The 27,405-nt window shown below is 32.8% G+C and overlaps 1 protein-coding gene across 4 annotated transcripts in view; it reads right to left on the reverse strand.

Moving 5' to 3' along the window:
* The window catches only part of LOC110027981, a 98,560-nt gene that overhangs the window by 20,970 nt on the left and 50,185 nt on the right, over positions 1-27,405 (reverse strand). For all 4 annotated transcript variants that reach the window (XM_020729653.1, XM_020729654.1, XM_020729656.1 and 1 more), the window contains one exon: positions 15,918-16,053. In XM_020729653.1, coding sequence (XP_020585312.1) covers positions 15,918-16,053 — 136 coding nt within the window. The remainder of the gene's footprint in view (positions 1-15,917; positions 16,054-27,405) is intronic.

Below are 27,405 nucleotides of genomic sequence, written 5' to 3' on the forward strand. Positions count from 1 at the left end.
TTTAGACTCCAATGTAGACCTCCATATTCAAGTTTTTTCTGGGCTTTTTCTCTCGTTTTATCCACGAGAAGGATATCATCAGCAAAATGTATACACCAAGGTACATCCTCCTGTAGATGTCCAGTAAGACCATCCATAACTAAAGCAAAAAGATATGGGCTTAAAGACGATCCCTGATGTAATCCAACAGGAATAGGAAATTATTTGGTCAATCCTCCTTCAGGTTGAACACAAGTAACAGTTCTAGCATACATATCTTTAATGACCGGAATATAAGTCATATCAACGTCTTTCTTCTCAAGAACTCTCCAAATGATATCTCTTGGAACCTTATCGTAAGCTTTTTCTAAATATTCTCCTTATTATCTCTGAACTTCTCCATCAAACCTCTCAATAAATGTATAGCTTCCATAGTAGCCTTCCCGGCATAAATCCAAATTGATTATAAGAAATCTTTGTCATGCGTCTTAACCTATATTCAATTACCCTCTCTCATAACTTTAAAGTATGACACATCAACTTAATTCCTCTATAATTTGCACACTCTTGTGCATCCCCTTTATTCTTAAAAATGGGGACCAAAATACTCTTCCTCCACTCCTCAGGCATCTTTTTAGTTTTTAAAATAATATTAAAGAGTTTAGTAAGCCAAGAAACTCCCAAATCTCCCAAATATTTCCACACTTCAATTGGGATATCATCAGGACCTACAGACTTTCCACCCTTGGTTTTCTTTAAAGCCTCCTCAACTACTTATTTACTAATGCTACGGTAAAAATGAAATGTTTTATTATTATTCACGATATTAAAATCACTAAGGTCGATCGTATTTTCAGAAACTTCATTAAAAAGTTTATCAAAGTAACTCACCCACCTATGTTGAATTTTTTTTTCTAAGAAAAATACTTTTTGATTTTCATCTTTAATACACTTGAGTTTAATCTTTACTTTTCTTTTCTCTTTGTTTGGCTAGTTTATACATATATTTTTCACCCTCCTTAGTATCTAATCTATTGTAAAGATCATTAAAAGCAGAATTTTTAGCATCACATATAGTTCTTTTAGACTCCCTGCACAAAGATATTAAACTTCTAAAAATAATTCAATTAAATTGGAGCTCAACACAAAGACATTTTCTTTGAGGACCCACGCATGCGTGCACACACACACATCCTTTAAGCTCAACAGGCACATGCAGAGTAGAGCTTACATGCATATACACTCATTCACTCATCAAGTTTGAGGGTTCACCATCTTAGCTCACAAACTAGATGCTAAAAATAATCACATGAATCACTTAAAATCTAATAATGAGATTCTCTCATATATGCACTAAGCTCAGTAAATCTAAGAAACAAGAGGTCTCTCCTTAATTTATAAAAATGGGTTGGAGCTAATTAGATAGATCAAATAATAAGCTTCAACAATGCATGTATCACCTCAATAAATCAAGGAATGTAGCCAAGCCACTTCTAATTTATAATCCTAAAGGAAAAGTCTCCACTGGATCCAACAAGCTCTATAAATGTATTAACTCATTAAATAAAAAAACTGAGCGAGGTCTTTCCTAACTAACAAATCTGATGGTAGAGTTAATCAGGTGGATTCAACATTCTAGTATTCTACAAATAGAAGCTTACAAAGTTTTATACTCACTCGTTTGATATGTCCATGAACTAAGACAAAATGTTCCCTAAGTTGAGCAAGCAGTAAGGGGCGGGCTGATTAAGTCCCTCTACTTATAAACCCACAAATAGAGCAGGAGCATATGCCAAAAGTGCCCTTCCAAGTAAGAAGTAATTTTTTTAGCTTAACGAGTTCAAAGTAGAGCCAAATAGTTTATCTTTATTTAACAAGCCAAACGGCCCTATTAAACTGATCAAGTCTTCCCCATAAGAAGTAATTTTTTTAGCTTAACGAGTTCAAAGTGGAGCCAAATAGTTTATCTTGATTTAACAAGCCAAACGGCTCTATTAAACTGATCAAGTCTTCCCCAAAAAAAAAAACTTACAAGGGTCGAACTCATCATTATCTAAAACCAAAATCCCAAAGTTGGAGTTGGTTCATAAGCCAAAAGTCCTTTACCAAAAAAGTGGACAATTTTAAGCACAAAAAGGCCAAAGTTGAGCTAAACCAAAAAAAAGAAAAATCTCTAGGGGACAATAATAGTCAAACCAATTAAATAGTCACAACAGCTCCAAGGATTGAAAAGTCCATAGAAAAGTCAAATAAAATTTCTTACTTCACTTGGGCTAGTGGTTAAATTAATCAAATTCACCTTCATTAATTAATTAGTTGTAAGGGCTAAACTTTTTATGTTACTCCAGCTCAGAAATCCAAATGCAAAATTGTGTCATATGGCTAAAATCTAAACAAGATACCAATTTTCAACACTTACCAAATGGGGCTCAAGTCTAGCAAAGTTCCTTAGTCAAGATCCTTTAATTGATTGACAACCCATACTCATATGATCAAAAATGTTAATGATGGGTTTAATTTAGCCATTATACCGAGGTTTTAAATTTATCACATATTACTTCTTGCATCTAGATTTATATTTGCACCTCTTTGATAATGATCAAAAGTATGCCAAACCTTTTGTGCTCCTCAACCTGACAAGCAGAGCTAATTTTTTGGATTCACTAGTTTTAGTAGCCAAGTTCATGTATAACACTTTAACTTAATAGTCTAAATACCGAGTCATTCAAACAATATAAACTTAGTAAGTCAAGTGGTTGAGGCATCAAATTTAATTAGCTCAAAAACATAAGGAACGAATTTCATTGTTCAACATAATACAAAATCTAAGTTAACACTCAAATCTCAGGCTCAACAAGGGAAAAACTTAAGCTTAAATATCAAATTCACTTGAGCAACCGTAGAAGTTGAAAGAAAAAAAAATTAGCTAAATAAACCCTAAAGTTTGAGCTACCTCATTGATTTGACTACCTTTAGTAGTCGAATCAACACATCAATATCAAGATCACTACTCCTAATAACAGAGTTCAAGTATCAAGTTAAGCTCAATAAGCACAATTGTCAAATTTGTCGAATAACTTGGTTGAAAAACATAAAAAGTTAAGCAACCTTCTCAACTCACAAACATTAGTGAAATAGTTGGGACACTTACGGTGATTCAAAATAATTTACGGACCAAATTATCTCCTAACTAATTCAAAACTCAAGGGCTGAACTAAACATTTGAGGTTATAAGCCTAAGAGCTGAGCTATCTTACCAATTCACAAGCTTTAGGCAAGTTTGATAGGTGATAATAGTTTAAAAAACCTCAGGATGAAATTATGCCCTAGCCAGTTAACAAACTAAGGAACAAGTTCGCATTCACAAGTCTTAAGCTAAATAGTTGCATTGTCATTGCGACTCAAAAACTCGTGTAGCCAAGTTGATATAAGTAAAATGGTTTAATAAAATTTAAGGACTTAATCATCCCCTTATTACTTGTTAAACAAGCTCAAAAGCAGGATTTGACAAATTTTGATACCAGACAAATTCAATAATCCTAATAAACAAGTTCGTATATATGCATGATGGTTCATCAACTTTAAAAGACCAATAGCCCGAGAAAAAAACTGGCATTATAAGGTTACATATCTAAAAATTGAGTTATCATGCCAATACAAAAAGCTTTGAAGGCTACAATGGAGCTAAAATTTCAATTTAACAAGCATAAAGGATAAATTGGAGAAATACCTCAACACAAAAACTCAAATAACTAAGCACTAATGACCAAGTTGACATATCACTGTGATAAGTCCAACGAATGAACATCTCCTTGTCAATTCAAAAAGCCAATGAGCCAACAACACCATCAAATCAGAAGGCTAAGGGTCGAGCAACCATTTAACCTCAATTGCTCTAATAGTTGAGTAAACACAATTCTCTGGCTGCTCAACAAGTCTTAAGGACCAAATTATATCTCATTTGCCAATACAATAAATGTAAGGGCCAAATCAGCACCCCAAGTTCACAAGCAAGAATTGGAGCTATTACATTACCTCGTAAGCTCTGGTAGCCGAATGCCTCAATAAGCCCAACGACCAAAACATTACATAGAAGTTTAATAAGCCTAAAGGTCAAACTAGCACCCTTAACTCATAAGTCTAAAGGTTGAGCTACCATGTTTACTGACAAACTCTAAAAATACACAAACCTTAATTCATAGTTATAAGAGCCAAGTTGCATGTTGGCCTGTAGGTCTTAGCTGTTGAGTGTACAAATAAATATGATTATTCACCAAGTCGAAGGATAAAACCATGCTTTTGCTAGTTCAAACATCGGCTAACAAGAATTATTGCTAATCCAATTGATATTATTAGCAAATCAAACCTAAAAATCAAGGTGAACACATTTCTAACCAAGGCCTTTAGCTCAAAACTCATTTCCTGTTAAAGAGCGGCAATGAACACACCACAATGTTGTTGCAAGTTGCATTTAGTTGGGCAATTAAGTTGGCAATTATGATAATTAACCAAGAAAAGCATGACACAATTGAAACAGGTAGCACAAGCTCAACTTGTTGTGAGCTACCAACCCATTCGCAACCATATTTATTAGCTGTTGAAGCTAAAATAGAGAGTAAATATCACTCATTCCATAAAATGTTCAAACCATCTATAGCCCATCTCCCTGTTTTCATCTAAAAAAATAGGTAATATGTCGGTGATGGTTTAATATTAAAAAAGAATTTCAATTTAATCATAAAACCAATAATCCTGATAGCAAAAGAGAGAGAAGATCTCCTCCTTACACCCACCACCTTCCAACCTAAACGATACCTTCTTAATACTTTACAAACCATTTGAGCTCTCTCTATTAACTACAACACTTCCCACTTGACCCTTTTTCTTAAAGTCAATCACAAGCGGTCTAGCGCCTGTAATTGTTGGTAGAGGAGGTGAGGGTTGACTTACAAGTGCGTGCACAGATGGGTTTTAGAAAATTTCAGTGGAGGCAACCCAATACTTCAGCAAAAATTAAACTCACATATAAAATCCTTCATTGGAACCCTTAAACTATAAAGGACCGAATAGGCTCACAGTATGAAAAGTAATATGTAGCAATGGATGTAGCCCAGGGCCACTCGATTCTATTGCAATGCTTATACAAAATCCGACAAATTAATAAAACTTATATTACGAAGAAGAGAAACATACTCACTTTAATTCCCTCCTTGAAACTTAACCCCGTTAGACAAACTTTCAACTACTTTGAGTGCCAAGGATGCACACACCTGACAATATTATAAATGGGCCTAATTGCTTGTGTTGCCTACATGTAAACAAATATCTAAATGTCCCTAACCCAAACAATTCTAAAAATTTTCATACAAACCTTTCGTTTGACAAACCATCTATAAAGAGATGCATTATCTCAAGACGTGCTCTAACTACAAAGGTATATTGCCACTCAAAGCTTCATATTCATGTCATACAAGCGCTCTACTTGAATCTTCTCAAACAACAATTAATAAGATCTATGATCTATTCTACTATAAATGTCTATCGCCACTTAAACCTCAAAAAACAGACAGAACTCCTCATGTAACCCTATACTATATGGCATGCAAGTGCTCTAAATGTAGTAATTTCTTTAATGAAGTGAAAAAAGATTATACTTGTATGCTTTTCAATGGCATTCAAAGGATTTTATAGTTAATGCTTATCACAGGATCATTTAGAATCTTGGGTTGCACATCCTCATCCATAAAGGGCACAAGTTGGAAGAATGGAGGTATAAGTCTATTGTGTGCTAATCTTCCATGACTTTTGTTGGATGGCCTTGCTATTGTTAACGACTGACCTCCATTCATATTTCATAGAAACAAATCCAATAAATAAATTTTCTCCTCAACATATATAATGTTTTCACTAAAATAATTGAATTTATCAATAGGGAAGATTGGCCAAAATTGTCATGAGATAGCTTGAGGATATGTTCAACTAACGAGGCATGTGTCTTGCAAATAAAGCATCATATTAATTAATACAATACTTTGAAAGACATTTTTAGTTCTCAGCCCAAAACAAAATAATGTACCTTCATTAAAGAAGTTGGAGACCACGGCTCATCATTGGAGCCTCATAATGGATCTCCAAGACTTATTATAAAGGTCAAATTCTTAAGTTATTTAATATTATGATCTTTATAATTATGATAACGCAATCTTTGGGCATTTGAAATTTTAAGGTTGATGATCCATTAATAGTCTCTCCATAAATAGTAAATTTGTAGGCAATGCATTTGTCAATGATGACAACATCAATAGCAAATATATAACTAATCCTTCCACCAAAAAATGTCTGTGTGGCCAGGAGACATTTCCATCAAAATCAGCTCCTTCAAAAATCCACTTTATCAATGAATAACTTGCCAATGAAGAATGACTCAATAATAGCTCCATGGTGGCTATGTTAATGGTTGCTTTACAATGACTGCTAATGAGAACTCTAACAAAGATTTTGCTAATGACAGTCCACTCCATCAACAATTTTTTTTGCCAATGATGACTCAATCGATCACTTTTATTGTTCCACTGTGTCGATGATGGTCATTATAATGATAGCACTGTGAAAACGACTTTGTTGATGGTTAGGTGTTTCAGCAACCCCTGTATCAAAGGAAAATTCATCAACAACTCTAACATCGGTCCACTCGATTGATGAAGATTATGCCAGAAATGATTTCGACGGCTTCTTTATTATTAGTCCACTTCATCAACAATGACTATGCCAGATAAAATTTTATCAACGATTGTTCCATTGTTGGCCTACTCCCATCTAGGAAGACTAGAGCAGTGACGATTTCTTAAATGATAATCCTTCCAACAACTCTATTGATTATGAGCTTATTGTCAACCACTCTGTCAATGAGTATTCCTTCAAACACATCCTTACTAATGATATATTTCCATGATTATCCAATTAATGATGTATATGATAGCATTAGCATCAATAATAATGTCTCTGCTGTTAGAGCTATAAGAAAAATTTTAAAAATTAATGTATAGAAAAATTACCGAATTACTTTCATTAAGAGTGACGTCTTTATGTCTACCAAGATGATAAGACAAGAAAATAGCCAAGGAGTTGGGTTAGGCCATGAAGATTCTTAATTAATTTAGCCATCCTAATTGAATCACACCTCAACAAATATATAATGGTGGCTAAGTTGATACTCTACTCGTGTCTCTTAAAACTAAGAAGCATAAAAAAAAATGCAGTTACTCTTGACGTGGGTAAGATCCCAATGTCAACATGTATTGGTTTGGGCACTGGGCGCAATCACGAACATTTCTAATAGAGGTAAGGGCTAAGTTCAATTTCGCACTTGACACATATGATTGTCAAGACTTTGAATATCTCCAGCAAAAAAGCATATAACCTTCAAGCCCTCTAAAAGTTCAAATTAGTTTTGGCCTCCATGCAAGTTAAAACATCACACTTACACTCCATGCAAGAGTCAACATCAACTATAGGGTTGCTATAAGTTTAAATTTCCGTTAGGATCATGGTAAATTCAAACATCACCTTATGTAGGTTTTCAAAATTGAGGAGAAAAATTTTATTGACGTGAAAGGGCGTATAAATACAGGCTACATGTATTTTAAAATAGGAGATACATAAAATCCATATTTTCAAGATTACAATTAATCAATTCATAATAAATACTGGGAGGAAAAAGGGAAGACATAACACTCATATCTCCACGTTTAAAATTAATCAATTCCTAATTACTACACGAATATTTAAGGAGAGGCAAAAAAATAAGAAATAATCGCAAAGAAAATAAATCAATACTAATAACTTCTACCACTCCCCCTCAAGTTGAAACAAAGATCATGTTCAACTTGGATTCAAAATCGTCAAATAATGGCCAAAAAAGATTCTTTGTGAGAATTTCGGCCAGTTAATCGGATGGGACAGAGCAGAACGCAAATCTCCAGAAAATCAAATTTCTCTTTAATAAAGTGACGGTCAATCTTCACATGCTTGATACAATCATGTTGCACTGAATTATAAGCAATGCTAATTACTACTTTATTGTCACCAAAAAGTTGCAAAGGAAGGGTGACAAGCATACGTAACTCGCAGAGGATGATGTGCAACCAGAGGACTTCACACACCCTAAGGACATATAGAGAAACATGACTTTAGTATTGCTATGGGTAGCCACGAACTGTTTTTACTTTTCCAAGTGAAAATTTCTCTAACACGAATGAGCAATAACTCGAAGTAGATCGTAGATCATGAACGGACCTGACCCAATCAACATCTGTATAAACTGCAACAGAGACAGAGGTGTGACGAGAGAACAACAAACCTGAGTCAGGTGTGCTTTTCAAGTAGTGGAGGATCAGATGGACGGCGGTGAGACGATGCCTGTATGGGTCAGCTTACAATAACAACGGCATAACAAATGTCCAGGTGCGTATAGGCGAGGTAGATGAGCTTACCCACGAGGCATTGGTAGTGTGTTTTATTCAACAGAACAACATTGAGATCATCCACAAATTTCTCATTGGCGCCCATCGGGATAGCTATCGGTTTGCAAAGAAGTAGATTAGTCTTAATCAGTAAATATATCACATACTTGTGCGGGGAAAGGATAATGCCTCAAAAGAATCGAGCTATTTTCATGCCTAAGAATTACCAAAGAGAACCCAAGTCTTTATCTCAAAAGACGCGGCAAGGATGTCTTTATGAGACTCCAAAGGCTACAGATCAATACCTTTGAGCAAGATGTAATCGACATAGACGATGAGGATGGCAATACGGTTATCAAATGAATGGAGAAAAAATAACAGATGATCAGATGTGGCCCGAGAGAAACCATGACCCAATACAATTTGTGTAAACTTCTCAAACCAGGCCCGTGTGGGACTGCTTCAGTCCATAGACTTTCGTAAACGACAAACTTGTACACGGGAAGAAGTAGAGTCAAATTATGGGGAGAGATATATACACCTCCTCGGTGAGATCATCATTAAGGAAAACATTCTTGACGTCCAGCTAAAGTAAGGGTCAACTCAGATTCACGGCTAAGGATAATAGGACCCATATGATATTTAATTTAGATATCAAAGCAAACTTCATTTCATAGTCAACTTCATACGTTTGTCAATATCCTTCGACAGCCAATCGCATCATGTTGCAATCAAAAGATCCATCAAAGTTAAATTTAGCGCTCAAAATTCACCTTCAACCCACTGCTTTCTTTCCAAGGTGAAGATCAATCATATCAAAAGTATAGTTGCGTCGAAGGGCATTCATCTTGTCCATGACAACAGCTTTCCAAGATGGGGTCAGCCAAAGCTGCTTCAATAGCGGATGGGGGATAAAGATTCATCAAAGATGTGGCAAATGCTTTGTAGATCGGAGATAAGACTGTGGAACGAGATGTGCTTCACCATAGGATAAAGAGTGGATGACCGTACCTGTTCATGTACAATAATGGGGGAATTTAAATCTTCACTCACATCAGGAGTGACTCCCGTAAGTTCGGAGAGCATCGTTCTGATGATGTTGGCAGAAGCGGACAACAAAACCTACAGTAGGGCAGCGGGCTTAACGGTAGGGGCATTGGGATGATTCTCAACAATTATGACGAGTATAAACATGGATAAAGAATGGTGGTGATGTTGTCTTGGCTGGTGGCGAATCCAGTAGGGCTGAAGATTCATCGGACACAACGGTTGTAGGAGTAAGCCAAATGTCCAAAGAAGTCGGGAAAGGAACAGTGTCCAGAAAATCAAGCTCCCGCTCACTTGAGGCAGTGTTAGGGAAGGGGACATTTTCAATAAAGGAGATGCCAACATTAACATAAATTTTACTGGTGATAGGATCAAGACACCAATAGGTTTTTTGAGTGGCAGAATAGCCGAGGAAGACACATTTAATTGAACGGAGATCAAGCTTACTATTAGTTGGGGCAGTGTTTCGAACCAAAAACAATGCATCCAAATATTTTGGGATCTAATGTGGAGAAAAATCGATTGTTAGGAAAACATGAAATCAGAATGAATAATGGGGTCTGAAAGTGGTGGAGCTTCCAACATCTGTTAGGGTATGGTAGGGTTTGTGGCAAAAATCATGTGGAGCGATTGGCTCGCAAAGACGTTGTAGAGTTAGGAATACAGTTGGAGGCCAAGACTAACGACTCGTCTGAAGTAGAGTTGTCAAGCATAAAAATTCTCGAGCTTTCGTCGCGACAGATCTCTATGAATGCTACCCTGGTTAAAAGAAAAGGGTCATGACCATATACACGACCGCGGACATCATTGATATTCTTATTCAGGACAGCCAAAAATTGGAACACATGATCCATTTCCAAAATTTTCTAGAAAAGAAAAAGGCTATTCTCAATATCCATTTCCAAAATTTTCTAGAAAAGAAAAAGGCTTACGGGAGATTCTCAACGCTAGTCATAGTAGAGATCAGATTCCATCCATAAGCAACCAAGTTGTTGGAGTGTTGGGTCACCATCTTCAATTCATGTTTAGCCTCACAAATCTTATTAGAAATTGTATATAGTTGTCCATAAAAACCCACTTCCAAGTAAGTATTGTGAACAACCGTCTAGAGAGCACTTGCAGATGGAAGAAATAGGTAACAACAACCAATAAAGGTCCTCATGGAATTAATCAACTATGACATAAATATGAAATTCTCGACTTCCCACACATGCTAGCTCAGTTTTCAAAGTTCAGGAACCATCCCCATAAGGTGGTTGAATTTACCTTCCTCAAAGTGCATTATCATCATGAATTTTTCCAACTATCATGAGATTGAACCTTTTAGATGTTTCATCGCTACAGTATAACCCTCACTAAGCCAAAAGTGGGAAGAGGTCCTAGAGACATACATGGAAGAGAAGGTACACTCAAAAGTAGGGTTCAACATAATGCTAATCAAAGGAATGTTCGATCTGGTCAGGTCATGCAGATTAATTCATAATGAGATACTTCGGACAAAATCATTACTCAATTTATGTGACATCATATTACCTTGCAAGATTTAAATGCCTTGTTATAAGATAGTTAATTTAAATAGTGTTAGGAAAAATATGAAACTACGTTAATGTAAAACCAATAGTTTTAAAATAGCATGTAAAAGATTACTTTTTTCTTTTAGCAGGAAGGGAGAGATGAGGGGTAGTGATTTTTCTATCCTACTCACCAGCTTTATAAGCTCAAAAAAAAAAAAGGGATTTAGCATCAAAAGAAAAAGAAAAATTGATGCCGAAGCTCCTCAAAGTGCATTATCATCATGAATTTTTCCAACTATCATGAGATTGAACCTTTTAGATGTTTCATCGCTACAGTATAACCCTCACTAAGCCAAAAGTGGGAAGAGGTCCTAGAGACATACATGGAAGAGAAGGTACACTCAAAAGTAGGGTTCAACATAATGCTAATCAAAGGAATGTTCGATCTGGTCAGGTCATGCAGATTAATTCATAATGAGATACTTCGGACAAAATCATTACTCAATTTATGTGACATCATATTACCTTGCAAGATTTAAATGCCTTGTTATAAGATAGTTAATTTAAATAGTGTTAGGAAAAATATGAAACTACGTTAATGTAAAACCAATAGTTTTAAAATAGCATGTAAAAGATTACTTTTTTCTTTTAGCAGGAAGGGAGAGATGAGGGGTAGTGATTTTTCTATCCTACTCACCAGCTTTATAAGCTCAAAAAAAAAAAAGGGATTTAGCATCAAAAGAAAAAGAAAAATTGATGCCGAAGCTCCTCAAAGTGCATTATCATCATGAATTTTTCCAACTATCATGAGATTGAACCTTTTAGATGTTTCATCGCTACAGTATAACCCTCACTAAGCCAAAAGTGGGAAGAGGTCCTAGAGACATACATGGAAGAGAAGGTACACTCAAAAGTAGGGTTCAACATAATGCTAATCAAAGGAATGTTCGATCTGGTCAGGTCATGCAGATTAATTCATAATGAGATACTTTGGACAAAATCATTACTCAATTTATGTGACATCATATTACCTTGCAAGATTTAAATGCCTTGTTATAAGATAGTTAATTTAAATAGTGTTAGGAAAAATATGAAACTACGTTAATGTAAAACCAATAGTTTTAAAATAGCATGTAAAAGATTACTTTTTTCTTTTAGCAGGAAGGGAGAGATGAGGGGTAGTGATTTTTCTATCCTACTCACCAGCTTTATAAGCTCCAAAAAAAAAAAAGGGATTTAGCATCAAAAGAAAAAGAAAAATTGATGCCGAAGCTCCTCAAAGTGCATTATCATCATGAATTTTTCCAACTATCATGAGATTGAACCTTTTAGATGTTTCATCGCTACAGTATAACCCTCACTAAGCCAAAAGTGGGAAGAGGTCCTAGAGACATACATGGAAGAGAAGGTACACTCAAAAGTAGGGTTCAACATAATGCTAATCAAAGGAATGTTCGATCTGGTCAGGTCATGCAGATTAATTCATAATGAGATACTTCGGACAAAATCATTACTCAATTTATGTGACATCATATTACCTTGCAAGATTTAAATGCCTTGTTATAAGATAGTTAATTTAAATAGTGTTAGGAAAAATATGAAACTACGTTAATGTAAAACCAATAGTTTTAAAATAGCATGTAAAAGATTACTTTTTTCTTTTAGCAGGAAGGGAGAGATGAGGGGTAGTGATTTTTCTATGCTACTCGTCAGCTCTATAAGCTCAACAAAAAAAAGGGATTTAGCATCAAAAGAAAAAAAAATGATCTCGAAGCTCCTCAAAGTGTGTTATCATCATGACTTTTTCCAACTATCATGAGATTGAACCTTTTAGATGTTTCATCGCTACAGTATAACCCTCACTAAGCCAAAAGTGGGAAGAGGTCCTAGAGACATACATGGAAGAGAAGGTACACTCAAAAGTAGGGTTCAACATAATGCTAATCAAAGGAATGTTCGATCTGGTCAGGTCATGCAGATTAATTCATAATGAGATACTTTGGACAAAATCATTACTCAATTTATGTGACATCATATTACCTTGCAAGATTTAAATGCCTTGTTATAAGATAGTTAATTTAAATAGTGTTAGGAAAAATATGAAACTACGTTAATGTAAAACCAATAGTTTTAAAATAGCATGTAAAAGATTACTTTTTTCTTTTAGCAGGAAGGGAGAGATGAGGGGTAGTGATTTTTTCTATGCTACTCGTCAGCTCTATAAGCTCAACAAAAAAAAGGGATTTAGCATCAAAAGAAAAAAAAATGATCTCGAAGCTCCTCAAAGTGTGTTATCATCATGACTTTTTCCAACTATCATGAGATTGAACCTTTTAGATGTTTCATCGCTACAGTATAACCCTCACTAAGCCAAAAGTGGGAAGAGGTCCTAGAGACATACATGGAAAAGAAGGTACACTCGAAAGTAGGGTTCAACATAATGCTAATCAAAGGAATGTTCGGTCTAGTCAGGCCATGCAGATTTATTTCATAATGAAATCATATTACCTTGCAAGATTTAAATGCCTTGTTATAAGATGGTTAATTTAAATAGTGTTAGGAAAAATATGAAATTACGTTAATGTAAAACCAATAGTTTTAAAATAGCATGTATACACATTTATTGTGCATAATGTCTTTTCTATTATAAAATCAAAAGTTCAATCATCATAAATCTAATTAAATAAATAATGTAAAATGAGGGGTACAAACATCCCTCAATTTACTGTTAAAATATTATATATTTATATGAAAACTACTATAAGACATAAAAATATATACAATCACTAAATATTGTTTTTATTTGTTATCAAAATAATTTAGGAAATTACAACTACAATAAAAATATTCAAAATGTTATAAAACTTAATTATTTTATGATATTGTATTTATATCATATTAAAACCAGTAATAAAATTAAAAATAACTTATGTTTTAAATAATAAAATGAATGAAATATGTACTAGTATGTATGCTTCAAAATATAAAACTAAAAAGTATGGTTATTAAAATTATAATTTGGTCCCATTTAGGCTTCATTTTGGGTTGACTTATACTTCATTTGGTATAATTTTTGAAAATTTGCTGTGTGAATCGACATTTCTAGCTGTATATTCTAAAAGAAGCTTACTAAAGTAAATTCTAAAAAAGGAGAGAAAAAGTTCTAAATTTTTTCATCAAAATGAACACTGATTTTTTGTCTACTGCTTTTTTATCCATAAAATTGGTCAAGAAGTTGTCCTAAAAGAAGCCACAGAAGCAAATTAAGCATTTGTTTTTCATTTTCCAAATAACATTATAAGATAATGATAAAAAGGATTACTGTTATATAAAATTTTGACCCTTAATTACTTAATTTTACATTGTATATATGATTCATGTGTACAATACTTCTAAGTTAAAATAAAATGTAATAAGTTGATCAAATATCTTCAACAATTTTATATTATATTTTTATTATCATGATATTTTGATTGTGGATTTCTTGCATTTTAATTGTATACTTGCTTTGTCTTCAACATTAATGCTAAACATATATCTATAGTAGGGATTTCTTATCATATAGAGACACTTTCAAGCTTCCTATGGGTATTTCTGGAGCGGAATTTCAACATCCCTACCATCAGCAGCATTTCCAATAACATAGGATGTTGAGAAATTTTTATATGATGAGATTAGGAGTCCTACAATCAAGCACAATTACTCCATTTGTTGGTTACAGCGTACACTATCGGAAAATTTATAGAAGCACATTATGAACTTCAACAACTACTACTCATCTTCTCTCTCTCTCTCTCTCTCTCTCTCGCTCTCATATACCCGTGTTCTTCTCTATTTTTGCCTCAAAAATATCTGTATTTCCCAATGTATTAATATCTCCATTCCAACTACCCTTTTTTGGTTCTCCTCTCAAGCTATCCTCTTTTCGTGAGTGCCTACCTCCGCTCTCTATGCAGATATCTGAAGAAAAAAAAAGGAAACCCATTACATGGTTTGCATTTTATTTTTTGTTTCATCTTCCAGTGGCCTTCCTTACCGAGACATCATTGTTTTCTCATCCTTAACCCATCACTCTATTAACATCTCTGGGGCCTAATCTACTAAAACCATTGCATTTCCATGGGAAATCAAAACATCCTTTTATTCTAAACCCCTCACTGCATCAAATAAACATATCCCTACGGAAACAATCATTGTATAATTTGTTGTGTAGACTACAAGCACAGGCAGCAAATCAGTATATAATGTGATCTATAACTTCAACCATGGCAAAAGACTTGAATTGCATCAGCAAGCCACTAGCATTTCAGTAGTTCTTTCAATATGTAAACTCATAAAAATAAATTATCATGATGAAAATCATTGGAAATTTATGTTACCTCTCTGAATGCACAACAGAAAACATTTAAACACTAACATTTGCAATCTAAAATGTACACAAAAAGTAATCATCTTATTGCGCATAAAACATATAAAGCCTTCTTTCATGTAAACTCAAAACATTATGGAATTTTACGCCCAAAGAAATGTAATTTTTTAATGCACCAAATAAAGTCTGACTATTTGGTTACCAGGTTAAGCCTATACAGTCTGTAGACTATTTCAGAGAAACTTCAGAAAATAGCCACCACCTAGAGAGCCTAAGATGTTAGTTGTTTCTCACAACAGAGTACATTAATTGAAAAGAAAAAAAATCATGAACACTATGGAGAAAAAATAAACGTGCTACATAAGCTCATGTGCATTTGAGTAAAAAAAGACCATAGGAGGTTAAGCAAGTAAAAATTTGAGGGTTAAATATGCAAACATTCGAGATTAATATATTACATGCCATTATGTACATACAATTTGCTGAATTGAAACCATATCACTTCAACAAAATAGAGGAGTGACAAACTAGTGTTTCAATTCTTACATTTTGGACCCAATGGATACCATGCGCAATAACTTCCTCTTTACGCAGCCAATGTAATTGCCTCAAAATCCAGTCATCAATAGCATCTTCCATTATTAGCTGCAAAATCTGTTTTGAAATCCAGAATACTTGCCTCCTGTAAAACAAAGGATCACAATAAACAAGTGTAAACAGAATAACATTAGCCTTATTGATGTCAAATGATAAAAAATCTAAGATGAATTTACAGATAGTGCAACTTGAACATTCCGATATAAGGGCATCATATTCACTCAGACTATGTAACAAAGATACTCAACTCTGCCCTTCTAATGGTATAATGCTTCAAGGAGAAGTGAACAGTGACAAATTACCAACATGTCAACTCAAATACATATGAAAAGCAAGTGAGAGTTCAATACTACTCATTCATCAATGAACTAAATTTCAAAGAAAAAAATATAGAATTTGAAGCCCAAGACGAATAGTTGTGTGGTTGGTAAGTTCAACTAAATGGCTACATCAAGGATAAAAAAGAGAAAAAATTAATAATAAATTATTATTTCGCTTAAAAAAATATGGCAAAATTGGCACTGCAACCCTTCGAGCAGAAAACTTTTGATTCTATGGTCCCATAAAATGAGTAAATATTGCTTTGAATATTGGATGAATAGAACACTTGTGTGCATAAATATGTTTTAGATGCATTGTACATGTGACTTTATGTTCTAAAGACATAAATAAGGGCTCCCTCCAGGGCAGCCAAATGAGTCGTTTGGCTAGCAAGGCATTTGCCACACAAGTTCAGGCATTTCCCCATGTACTCAGAGCGCACCTTTTATCTCATTTTATAATATAAATGAACTTACATTAATCTATACTTTCCAAAAATTAGAATGCAATAATACCAATCTAACCATCCATTTTAAAAAAAATTCCAATTTTCCGTAGGCTTCCACAAACATTAAATACATATTTTTGAATTCTAAGGGCTGTATAGATTTCTAGAAGTTCGAATTAAAAGCATAAAAAGGATATTTTTTATGAATGTATTATGAATATAATCATACATGGATGAAATATATAGAGTTATGAGAACAGAAAGTGTTAAATTCCAATTTCGAACGTTGACCTTTCAATATTTTTCAGAACGAACTTATTATATCTTTGCTAAATTCTTTTGGTCATCAATTTCTCCTCATTTCTATCACCATTTACTTGCATTGTTTTTATTTTTCAATTACTTTGCAACAAAAAATAAATAATTTTTATCCTTTAAGCACTCTTTAATTAAGAGAATTTTCAATAAATATGCCTCAAAATGTGCATATTTGGATAAATATGCCCCATGATCTTTTATTTGGAGGGACAAATGGTGCCCAATAAGCACCTGTTCCTTCTTCCAAAAATGCAGTTTGGGGTCTAATGGACATCAGCTTCTGTTAATAAATGTTGAAGAATAAGCACCTGTTCCTTCTTCCAAAAATGCAGTTTTAAAGAACATAAATAGTTGAAGAGGGACATCAGCTTCTGTTAATAAATGTTGAAAACGAAAAGAAAAATAATTACGCAATTTTTTTTTTCATTGGAGCAAAGAACATAAATTTTGGTGCTTATTTAAATTTTCCATGATTATTGAAGGTTTGGTAGCTTTGTCACTAAGAAAATAGTTGAAGAGATAACTAGAAGTACAAGAGTCGTTGAAAATAATCAGGATGGTAACAAGAACTTCACATTGAGCCCGAAAAGGCCAACATGGAATATGTGTTAGAGAAGATGCTTAGAAGCACTTTTGCTTTGTTGTTGATGGTTTGCCCCTCAACATATACAAGAGGAACAATGTTTTGCTTGCTAAGATGCTAATAATAGTTGAGCGAGAGGAAGATTTTTTTGCATCCCCATGGAAAGATGTCATGGAAGAGGGCATTTAAGGGGCTTGAGAAGGAGAATCTAAATTAATGGGAATGCCTTGAAGGTGGAGAATAAAATGGGAAGGAAAGCCAAATAAGGTATACAATAATTGGATTTGCTACCTCATAGCAGTATTAGGCTTATGAAGCTATTTCAAAGCTAGGAAAGAATATATTGAATTACCTATAGGGATACTGAGCTGAAAGAGTAATAAAAGTGTTCACATGCAAAAATATTTTACCACTTCAAGATGATAATGGAATTCATATACACTATTATATTTCAAATGTTTTCTATGTCTAGTAATGGCAACTAAATTTGGCAGTTATGTTGAATATTTTCAATGCAAACAATATATAGCCATGCACTCGTGCATAGAACTGATGAGGAAGACATTTATAAATACTGCTCGTTAGCCTCTCCCGATTAGAGTTGCAAAGAAGAAACACAACCATAAATTTTGCTAACGAGATAGGTAGAGGTGGTCAAGCTTAGGCAATACAAGAAGAGATGCAATGAGCGCAAAACTAAGATGAGTTCATGCCCTCCTCCTACAAGAGCATTTGTTCTAGTTGGGGAATTGAAGAATAATCAACTCAAAATTGAGCATAAATCAGGTGCACTAATTGAGTTTATACATAGAAAAAAAAAGAAGAGGATTCATTTCCTAAGAGGGCTATGACAAAAAATCAAGAAATCACACGAGATGTTTCATGGATCGGACTAGTCTAAGTAGTTTCAAACAATATGTAAATTGTGTTAAAATTTAGTTCAAAAATGTTGTTTAATATAGCGTAAAACATTACAGAGCCTCGACAATCATCAACAAAATGATATAACAATTTAAACTTCACAGCATAACAAACTATTAGAGCATTACAAAGACTGGTAATATTATAATCATAAATAAGAAAATCATTTAGCATTACATTCAAAATATATCACTAACATCATATTCAATAACACCATTACATCAATACATAAACTCGATAATCATCAATAATAATCTCAATACTCATTTAAAAAAATTATAGGATTACAAAGACCTAAATTGATTACATAAATTAACAAGTTGGTAGAGGTTAACATTAAGACTTACAAATAACATGAATATGGTTTTTTCATTCCACATCAGTTGCAACAGCGTTGTGGCGAATCTTGCCACCCCTTCGAAGGTCCCTTACTTTTCTTTTATTGACTACTCTTTGGCTTCACTAATGATGGGAAAATGAAAATGATTCTTATTTATTCTAGAATCTCCATTGTGTCGTCTTTCCCATGAAATACATATGTTTAGAATATGAACTCAATCATGCACCTTGAGTTTAAAATCTGGAGTATAAGCTATAACGACATCCTAACATGAGCTACAGTCAATACATGCTCATACACATTATATCAAACATTCTATATGAGTATGTCTTCCTCTATATATTCACCTCACCATCAAGGCCAATATAAAGTACTCGAAATTTAATTGGCTAACGGAGTAAAAAAATTAATGCTTAAGCCTTGGTTGAGAGTTTGTACAATGCCTCTGCCATTTCATTTGATAAGGTGAATTTTGCATATGATATGGTGGTATGACTTTTAAAGAACTATTTTTGTGATCTATATTATAAGGTGATTATTGGACAGGAACGTGCACTTTTTGTGATTTATTAAAGCTTTCTGAAATAGAAACCTTTATTAAATTGTATTAATTCTTAAGAAAGATAGCACATGCCCACCTCTTAATATCAACTTCATTCTCTAACTAGACAACAATGGCTGAAATTTGATCTTATCAGGATGTCAATAGAACTCAGCCCATACATAAGTTTTCCGAAACAAATGACATTCCTTATAACAGTTGTTTGCTGTCGCAATATTCATCATAATTTGATGAGCACAAGCTCCATGATAAGCCTTCGGAAGCACTTAATCAAAGGCATTGGCTTATATTCACATCTTAAGCCATAGATATGGCAATATCCAGACATAATAGAAAGAAATATTTCATTTACAGTAAGCACTGTGTGACATGCACCTTTAAAGACATGAATATGCGTGACATGCACCTTTAAAGACATGAATATAAGAACCAAAAAAAATATATTTAAAAGATATGGAGTGGTTGCATAACAGTTATGGTGGTTGAACTTTTCTTGTTTAGCATGAAAATATATGATTATAGCTTGAAAAAGAAAGCTCTAAGCGCGTCTCTTATATAGGTGATTAACTGTACATGATACCACCGAACAATCTCACAAGATAAATCTACCATGTAGTTCCTCATAAAATTAGATATTATAGCCTTTAGTTACAAATTAAGGTCTCAATCAAACAGACTTTTCCATAATGCCTAAAAAGATAATGATTGAGCTTGTCAACGATTTTTACCTCTAACATCCAGACAACTATGTTCTGAACGAAAGCTCTGAACCTCAAACTTGACCTTACCAACAATCGAACTTGCATGCTCTATTTAATTTTTTTAGAAGTAGATTAGACGTACCAAAAATATATCTGAGATTTATTCAACTTGAATTTAATTTTTTTTCATCGCAAACAAATGCAACTTATTCATACATGCATGTTCTCAAATTTGCCCAACTTCTATACAGGAAAAAGATATACTCGACATGATGCCATTATATCAAAAGCCAATAAATTAGACATATTTTAAGGAATCGACCATCATAGAGTGAGTTACCCATGTACTCTCCATCTCATGAAAAGTTATTTTCAGATTTACGGCACAACAATACTTAAAAGATTTTGCCTGTTTATAACTCTCAGCTATATCATATGGTAGAGTCTCTCTAATAAAAGCTTTACAGTATTAAAGCATATATAAAGCCATGAACATTTTCATCCTGAATGATTTTAGCATCACCTTCATCTTGCTCTCAAAATTAAAATCCAGTCATCATTAGTAGGTACAGAGCTGACTGGTCTTCAATCAACCTCATTTGGAACAATCGGCTCTATCCGCATAGGACTACATTGGCCGTGATGATAATATGAAATTAAAAACTTTTTGGGAAACTAAAAGTACAAATAGAAGAATAGAGTTGAAATGATATAAAAATTTCATTGATGAAGATTAGAAGTTCTGATTTTAATGCTATTGATATGAAAAGAATTAATAAATTGGATTGTGCTCCAATAGAATGATACAACACCAACTTCAAATTAAAATAGTTCTAATCCTTCTCTAAATATAGGCGCAGAAAATCTATTAAGTTTTTCAAATGAACACTTACTTGGAACAATCAACCCTTAACTTTGTTTCCCACAAACGATCCAGCTAACTTTATTGTGTTCTTTTCATTCTCCACTATGAATTTTAATGCTTGACTAAAATGGAGATTGAAAGCACTATAAACTTATAAAACTAATGACAAGCAAGATAACTATGAAGTTTCAACAAGGTTCGATAAAAAAGTAAAAACATTATTAAACATAGTTACAAACTTATTCAAATCGAAAACGAATAAGTTAAATCAACTATCAAACAAGGTTTGAACCAAGGGTTGAATAGAAAGAAAAGATTGTATGATTTGCAATCAAATATTATTCATAACCAGATCAAACAAAGTTTGAATCAAATTTGGACGTTGTTGAACTATTCGAAGAAAGTTCAAAAAAGGTTTGAAACTGGTTCAAATAAGGTTCAAACCGCTTTGGGCCATAAAGTTCTTTAAATCAGCAAAAATAATAAAGATAACACTTTTTCCAACAATTGCTTGAATCTTATTCAAACCTATTTCATGAAACCCTAAAGTTTGGTTCTACATTCAGATTATCAAAGTAAATTAAATCTTCAAAATTTGTCTTCGATGTAATAAATAAAAGTCATATCATATAATTATATCTCATTATAGAATGAAAATATTAAAACAAATAACACCCATATCTATCAATATCCACATAAACTAATTCATCCAACTCAATTTTCATGATTTTCTCCAAGTGATGTGAGACGAAATCTCATTGAGAAATCAACAAGGACTATGGGAAGAGATGTAAGGTTTGATACAGAAAAAGTACAAACGAATAGTATTTCTCTGCATTCTGAGCAAGTGGATGGCAATATTTCATGTAGGATTACGCACTTTTAGGGTATTTATATCCCAAATGAACTTTTGATGATATTTGGACAAATAAAATAAGAGGATATTTGCCCAAATTGAGCAATTATGTAAAATATAAATCCACAAATCTGTTTATCTTAATTTATTTTACAATAAATATCAATATATGTAACTCATAATAATAATATAAATACTTTAATATACTTATGGTTCATAACTTCATTTATAAAAAATTTTAAAACATATAAAATCATTTTAAATATTTAAAATTTATTAATTTATCATACATTGCATGTTTTTTTTTTGGAGAAAAGTAGTGCATCAAAATTATAATAAACTTTTTAACTAGATATTTAATCAAAACCAATGAATAGATTTTTAATGAGTAAATTAAAATTTCTAAATAGAAAAAAGACATTTTATTCCAATATTAATTAATATTTTAGGCTATTTGTTTTACAAATATTTTTAATGTATGTGTGTAAAAATTTAACCAACTTAAAAGAAGTATAGATATCTATTACTTCAACTCAAACATCCATTTTGGAATAAGAAAATATTAAAAACTAAAAAAAATGAAAATGCATCACATAGTCCAATCAAAAGGAGTCAAAATTACAAGAAAAATAATGGGTCTATCACCAAGAACATGAAGAGCCAAACTTTGATTATAACACTTTTGAGTGTTTTATTTCCATTAGGTTGTATGAAGGAAAACATTTTTAATTTAAACGAACATGGATTAAATTTTGAAATCATCTGGGAAAAAACTAAACTAATGGAGATAATATTATTTGCACATAAAAAAAGAAAATTAACTATATAATTCTCACAAGTTATGGTCAACTAAAAGGGAGAAACTCTCTGCCCTCAATTCAAATCAAGTGGGTGGGCCTCCTCTCGTCCTCTTATTTTTCTTTTCTTGCATTAGAGTTTGTAAGAAGACTATATATTCGATTGTATGTTACATTAACGAGAATTTTATTGCTTAAATTTGAAATTTGGAGTTCTTTCAAAGGTGTAGAGGCTTAGAGACTTTGTGGTCTTCCTGAAACTCTCTCTCATATGAGTGAAAGCCTTTTTATTTGCAATCTTTTTTCTAATTTCTACCTATGGAATATTGTATTACATATTCAGCATCTTTCAATAATTTTCATAATTTTTCACCACAAAAATCTTTGGCAAATCTTTAATGGTGTGATCGGCCAATGCATGCCCTACACAAGACGTAGTCATATTTCACATGATTTTGGACCTATCAAAGCCTGTCAAAAATTTACAATCAACTTCAGAGTAAATTCAGAGACAACACTCTGCCACTTTCAAAGTTTTTTATAATTATTTTAAGCCATTTCATTTCCAAAGCCATGCTTTTTTACTTTACGCATAACTAAGTCTGGTCCTAAAATCATTAAAAAAAAAAAAATCTAAAGGTCAACAAAAATCATGAAATAATTAGACACAGTTTTCTCAAGTTCCTATATGGGTTCAAGCCCTCAAGTTATACATATTCTATACACAAATGACCTAAACTCAAATCTAAGATTTTCTACTCTCAGGCTAAAAAATATATAACCGATCCATAATTAGGTTTTCTCATAGATCCACCTTTGCAAACCCTAATCGAAGCCTAACTTCCCATGACATCCTTAAGAACTTCCAAACTCAAAATATCCTATGACTATACCAAAACTGGTATCAAAGCACAAGGTTAGTGAAAGCGTGAATTATGGAGGAACACTTGCATAAAGAAGCTTCTCTTTATTGGTGATTGGGTAAATTCATTCTTATGTTAATTTCTCCATTATGCGGTGCATTTTTATATTATTTAAAAGGTTCAATAGGTTAATTGATAATTCTATGAATTTGTGATATTCCTTCAATTAGTTATTTATAATTAATTGACCTAACCTTTTACCTGAACCTACCCCACATAAATCACTTAAATGATGAAATGAGTTCTAAAAATATTTTTAGAATAATTCATATATGATATTGATCATAATATAAGAGTTATAATTATATATTTATAATGAACTAGTTAGCCTTTACTATTTCAAACTATTTCATTTAATTTATTAAAATCAAATTTATATGCTTTCATATTATCTGAAATCTCACAATAATAAGTACCCACACTTGAAATCATATTTTAATTTAATTAATTACCGACACCACTGGAGTGTTTGTAGTATCAATCTACCAACACACCATCTCATCTAAATCAACAAATATAGAGCAATTCGAAGGATTGACAAAAATTATTAGAGACCTAAATGTTATGGTAAGGAAAGTCCAACAATCCCTTGGAGCCATAATAGGCCAGTTTACCAAACTACACCTTAGGCTGTAAACATCACTTATAGCACTAGCCCAACCCACCCATCCTAAGATTTTCCTGTAGTTAAGAATCCCCAAATTAGACTGAACTTAGGGAACAAGAACTATTTTATAGAAGAGAATCATATTAGAATGCTGATGATTTTGGTCACGCGACTAAGTTAAGATAAAGCTCCCATTTTTAATATTATCATAATCCTAACAAATTCCTTAACTGACATAACCGAATTGATGATTACATTGATTGATACCAAATGGATGATTATTAAATAGTGGCTTTTGCCAAATCAAAGCTTATGGGCCACGCAAAACTTTATTGATGTAATATCTTGGCAAATAAGAGAAATTAGAAAGAAAAAAAAATGTTAAGATCATAGTATTGTCTCAATCAACATGATAAAAAGCTCCATGGGCAACTAATCAAATCATAGGCAATGGAATTTGCATGTCATTAATTACTTGAACACCTTTGAGAATTTAATTACCAAGAATATAGCTCAATACACTCGTTAATCTACCCAAAAATGACCTATTGGACCTGACTCTCCCCAAATAATGTCAGCAATGTTAAAACATTCATTCAATCAATTTTTAAAAATAACAAAAATGTCGATTGTTTAAAATTTTGTTAGATAAGACATATCAATTCAAAGCCAAACTAATCTTTTCAGAGGAGGATCATAATCAAGAGAACGAGAATGATAGGAAGCTCACTAATGATAAACCTCATTCGATGACAAATTAGGAGATATAAGTGAGCCTAAAATTCATTTGCCTAAAATTGAACTACCAACTGCTATGATATTGACCCATTTTTCATTGTACCATTTTAGAGCAATAAATTATTACTAAAAATGCTAGGTTTAAAATTTCCCAATATAAATAATTTCTTATCATGCAATAATGCATCAAACAACCTAACATTACATGCATATTTTTAACGGAGATAATGACTGAAACTTATATTTAGAGTTTTCTGCTTTGGACTTGCACAATGTATGGTTGGCCCATAACAACAATTTTCTCCAAGATTTGTCATTCCAAACCCTAACCCAAGCCTCCTAAGAACTTCATTATAATTTTTTGAGGGATTCTAACCTAAAATATCTTATCACTCTAAGGAGAACATGACCCCTCACCAAATAAAACGCTAATTAATTTTACATTATGTTATCAAATAACATTTTTTTTTTAATCAAAATGCATTTTGGTGCAGATGCAATTAACTAGTAATTAGAGAATCCTATGTAGCTTGCACAATATTTTTTTTTGTCTTAATTCAAGAAAATATCCCAATTTTATTTCTAAAATTGTAGAAAGAAAAGGAAAGCACTAAGCTAACTCAATCAGCTCTCTAGCACTCATTGCTCCCTCAATGATCCACTTCCCCACTTCTCTCTCATCAATTAGCTGCATCACAGGCACGCTTCATGATTAATCATCTCCCACAATAAATCATGCTCATAACCTCACTAATTTACTCAATTGCTTCTACAATAGATCTCAATTAATATACACGATTAACTTCATATCTTTGCCAACTTGCAAAGAAGCTTTTTTGTGCCAACTCACCAACTTGTGCCTCTCAACTCTTTTCATAAACCTTTCAATGGACCTCTTTAGATCTTTACAAGGGCTAAAACCTTAAAAGGTATTTTGCATTTAATTAAATTTGGAATTATACATTTAGCATAAGCATTGGGTTTGTAAGATCCAATGTATAAAATTGCACAATTGACTATTAAGATATTTTTTGTTCGTAAGATGAGGCATAAGCCACAAATTTAAAAAAATTGTATAACTAATAAATATTGCATAAATAATAAAGTGTAGACTAAGAAATAATAAATTACTATTCTAATTTATTAGCACATTAAATAATAATATAACAACATTTTAACTATGTATAAAGTAATAAATTGCATAAGTTTAGAAGTACCTTGTAAATATCCTAACATCAAATTAGTGTTTTATTTTCAGTCATATCTCATTCCTTATTATATTCAATGCCAATTATTTTCAATTTTTTAATGAGTACAACAATATCAACAACAAAAAACATTTATCCCACTAAGTGGGTTCCGCTACATTAATCCTTTTTCTCCATTGTGTCCTATTAAGTGTCATATTTTCATTTAATTCTAATAAATTAAGATCATTTTTATACAATATAATCAAGTCTTTCTAGGTCTACCTCTGTCTTTCTTAACATAAGTCGAATCTGAAACATCTACTCTCCTAATCGAATCATCAAATGGTCGGCGTTTAATGTGACCAAACCATCTAAGACGATTCTCTCTAATTTTGTCTGTCACTGGAGCTACACCAACCCTATCACGGATATATTCTTGTCTCATTTTGTTTCTAAGTGAAAAGCAAATATTTTTTAATGAGTAATCATCAATAAAAATTTTAATCAAACTAACAACTATATTATATATAATTTCAACTACAGACATTTTTATGGATATTTTTATTTTTGTTTCTTGTTATTTAGCGTGTGTGAATGTTGATAAATGAGGTTTATTGGTATTATTTTTAATTTTGTTGATTAACCTAAAACATTTGAGGCATTTTTTGAGGTGAGGCGTGACTTGAGGCGTATGCCTCACCTTGGGACAATGAAGTGCAAGCCGCATTGTGATTTTTCTATAAAAAGTAATGAGACAGACCTCAAAGCACGCCACGTACTGTAGAATTTTAAACAAGAGTACAACAACAACAACAAAGCCTTAATCCCACTACGTGGGGTTGGCTAAGTGAATCCTTTTTCTCCATTGCGTCTTATTTAGTGTCATATTTCCATTTAGTTCTAGTAAATTAAGATCATTTTTAATACAATAAGCCCAAGTCTTCCTAGGTCTACCTCTGCCTCTCTTAACAAAAGTCAAATCTAAAACATCTACTCTCCTAATCGGATCATCATATGGTCGACGTTTAATGTGACTAAACCATCTAAGACGACTTTCTCTAATTTTGTCCGTCACAGGACCTACACCAACCCTATCACGGATATATTAATTTCGCATTTTGTCTCTAAGTGTAAAGCCACTCATCCACCTAATCATTCTCATCCCGGCAACACTTAACTTATTATTATGCTTCTCTTGTAATGGCCAACATTCAGCGCCATATAGCACTGCGGGTCTCACCACCGTCATATAAAATTTTCCTTTCAG

Source organism: Phalaenopsis equestris, unplaced genomic scaffold (genome assembly GCF_001263595.1).
Source record: "Phalaenopsis equestris unplaced genomic scaffold, ASM126359v1 Scaffold000473, whole genome shotgun sequence".
Taxonomy (NCBI): domain Eukaryota; kingdom Viridiplantae; phylum Streptophyta; class Magnoliopsida; order Asparagales; family Orchidaceae; genus Phalaenopsis; species Phalaenopsis equestris.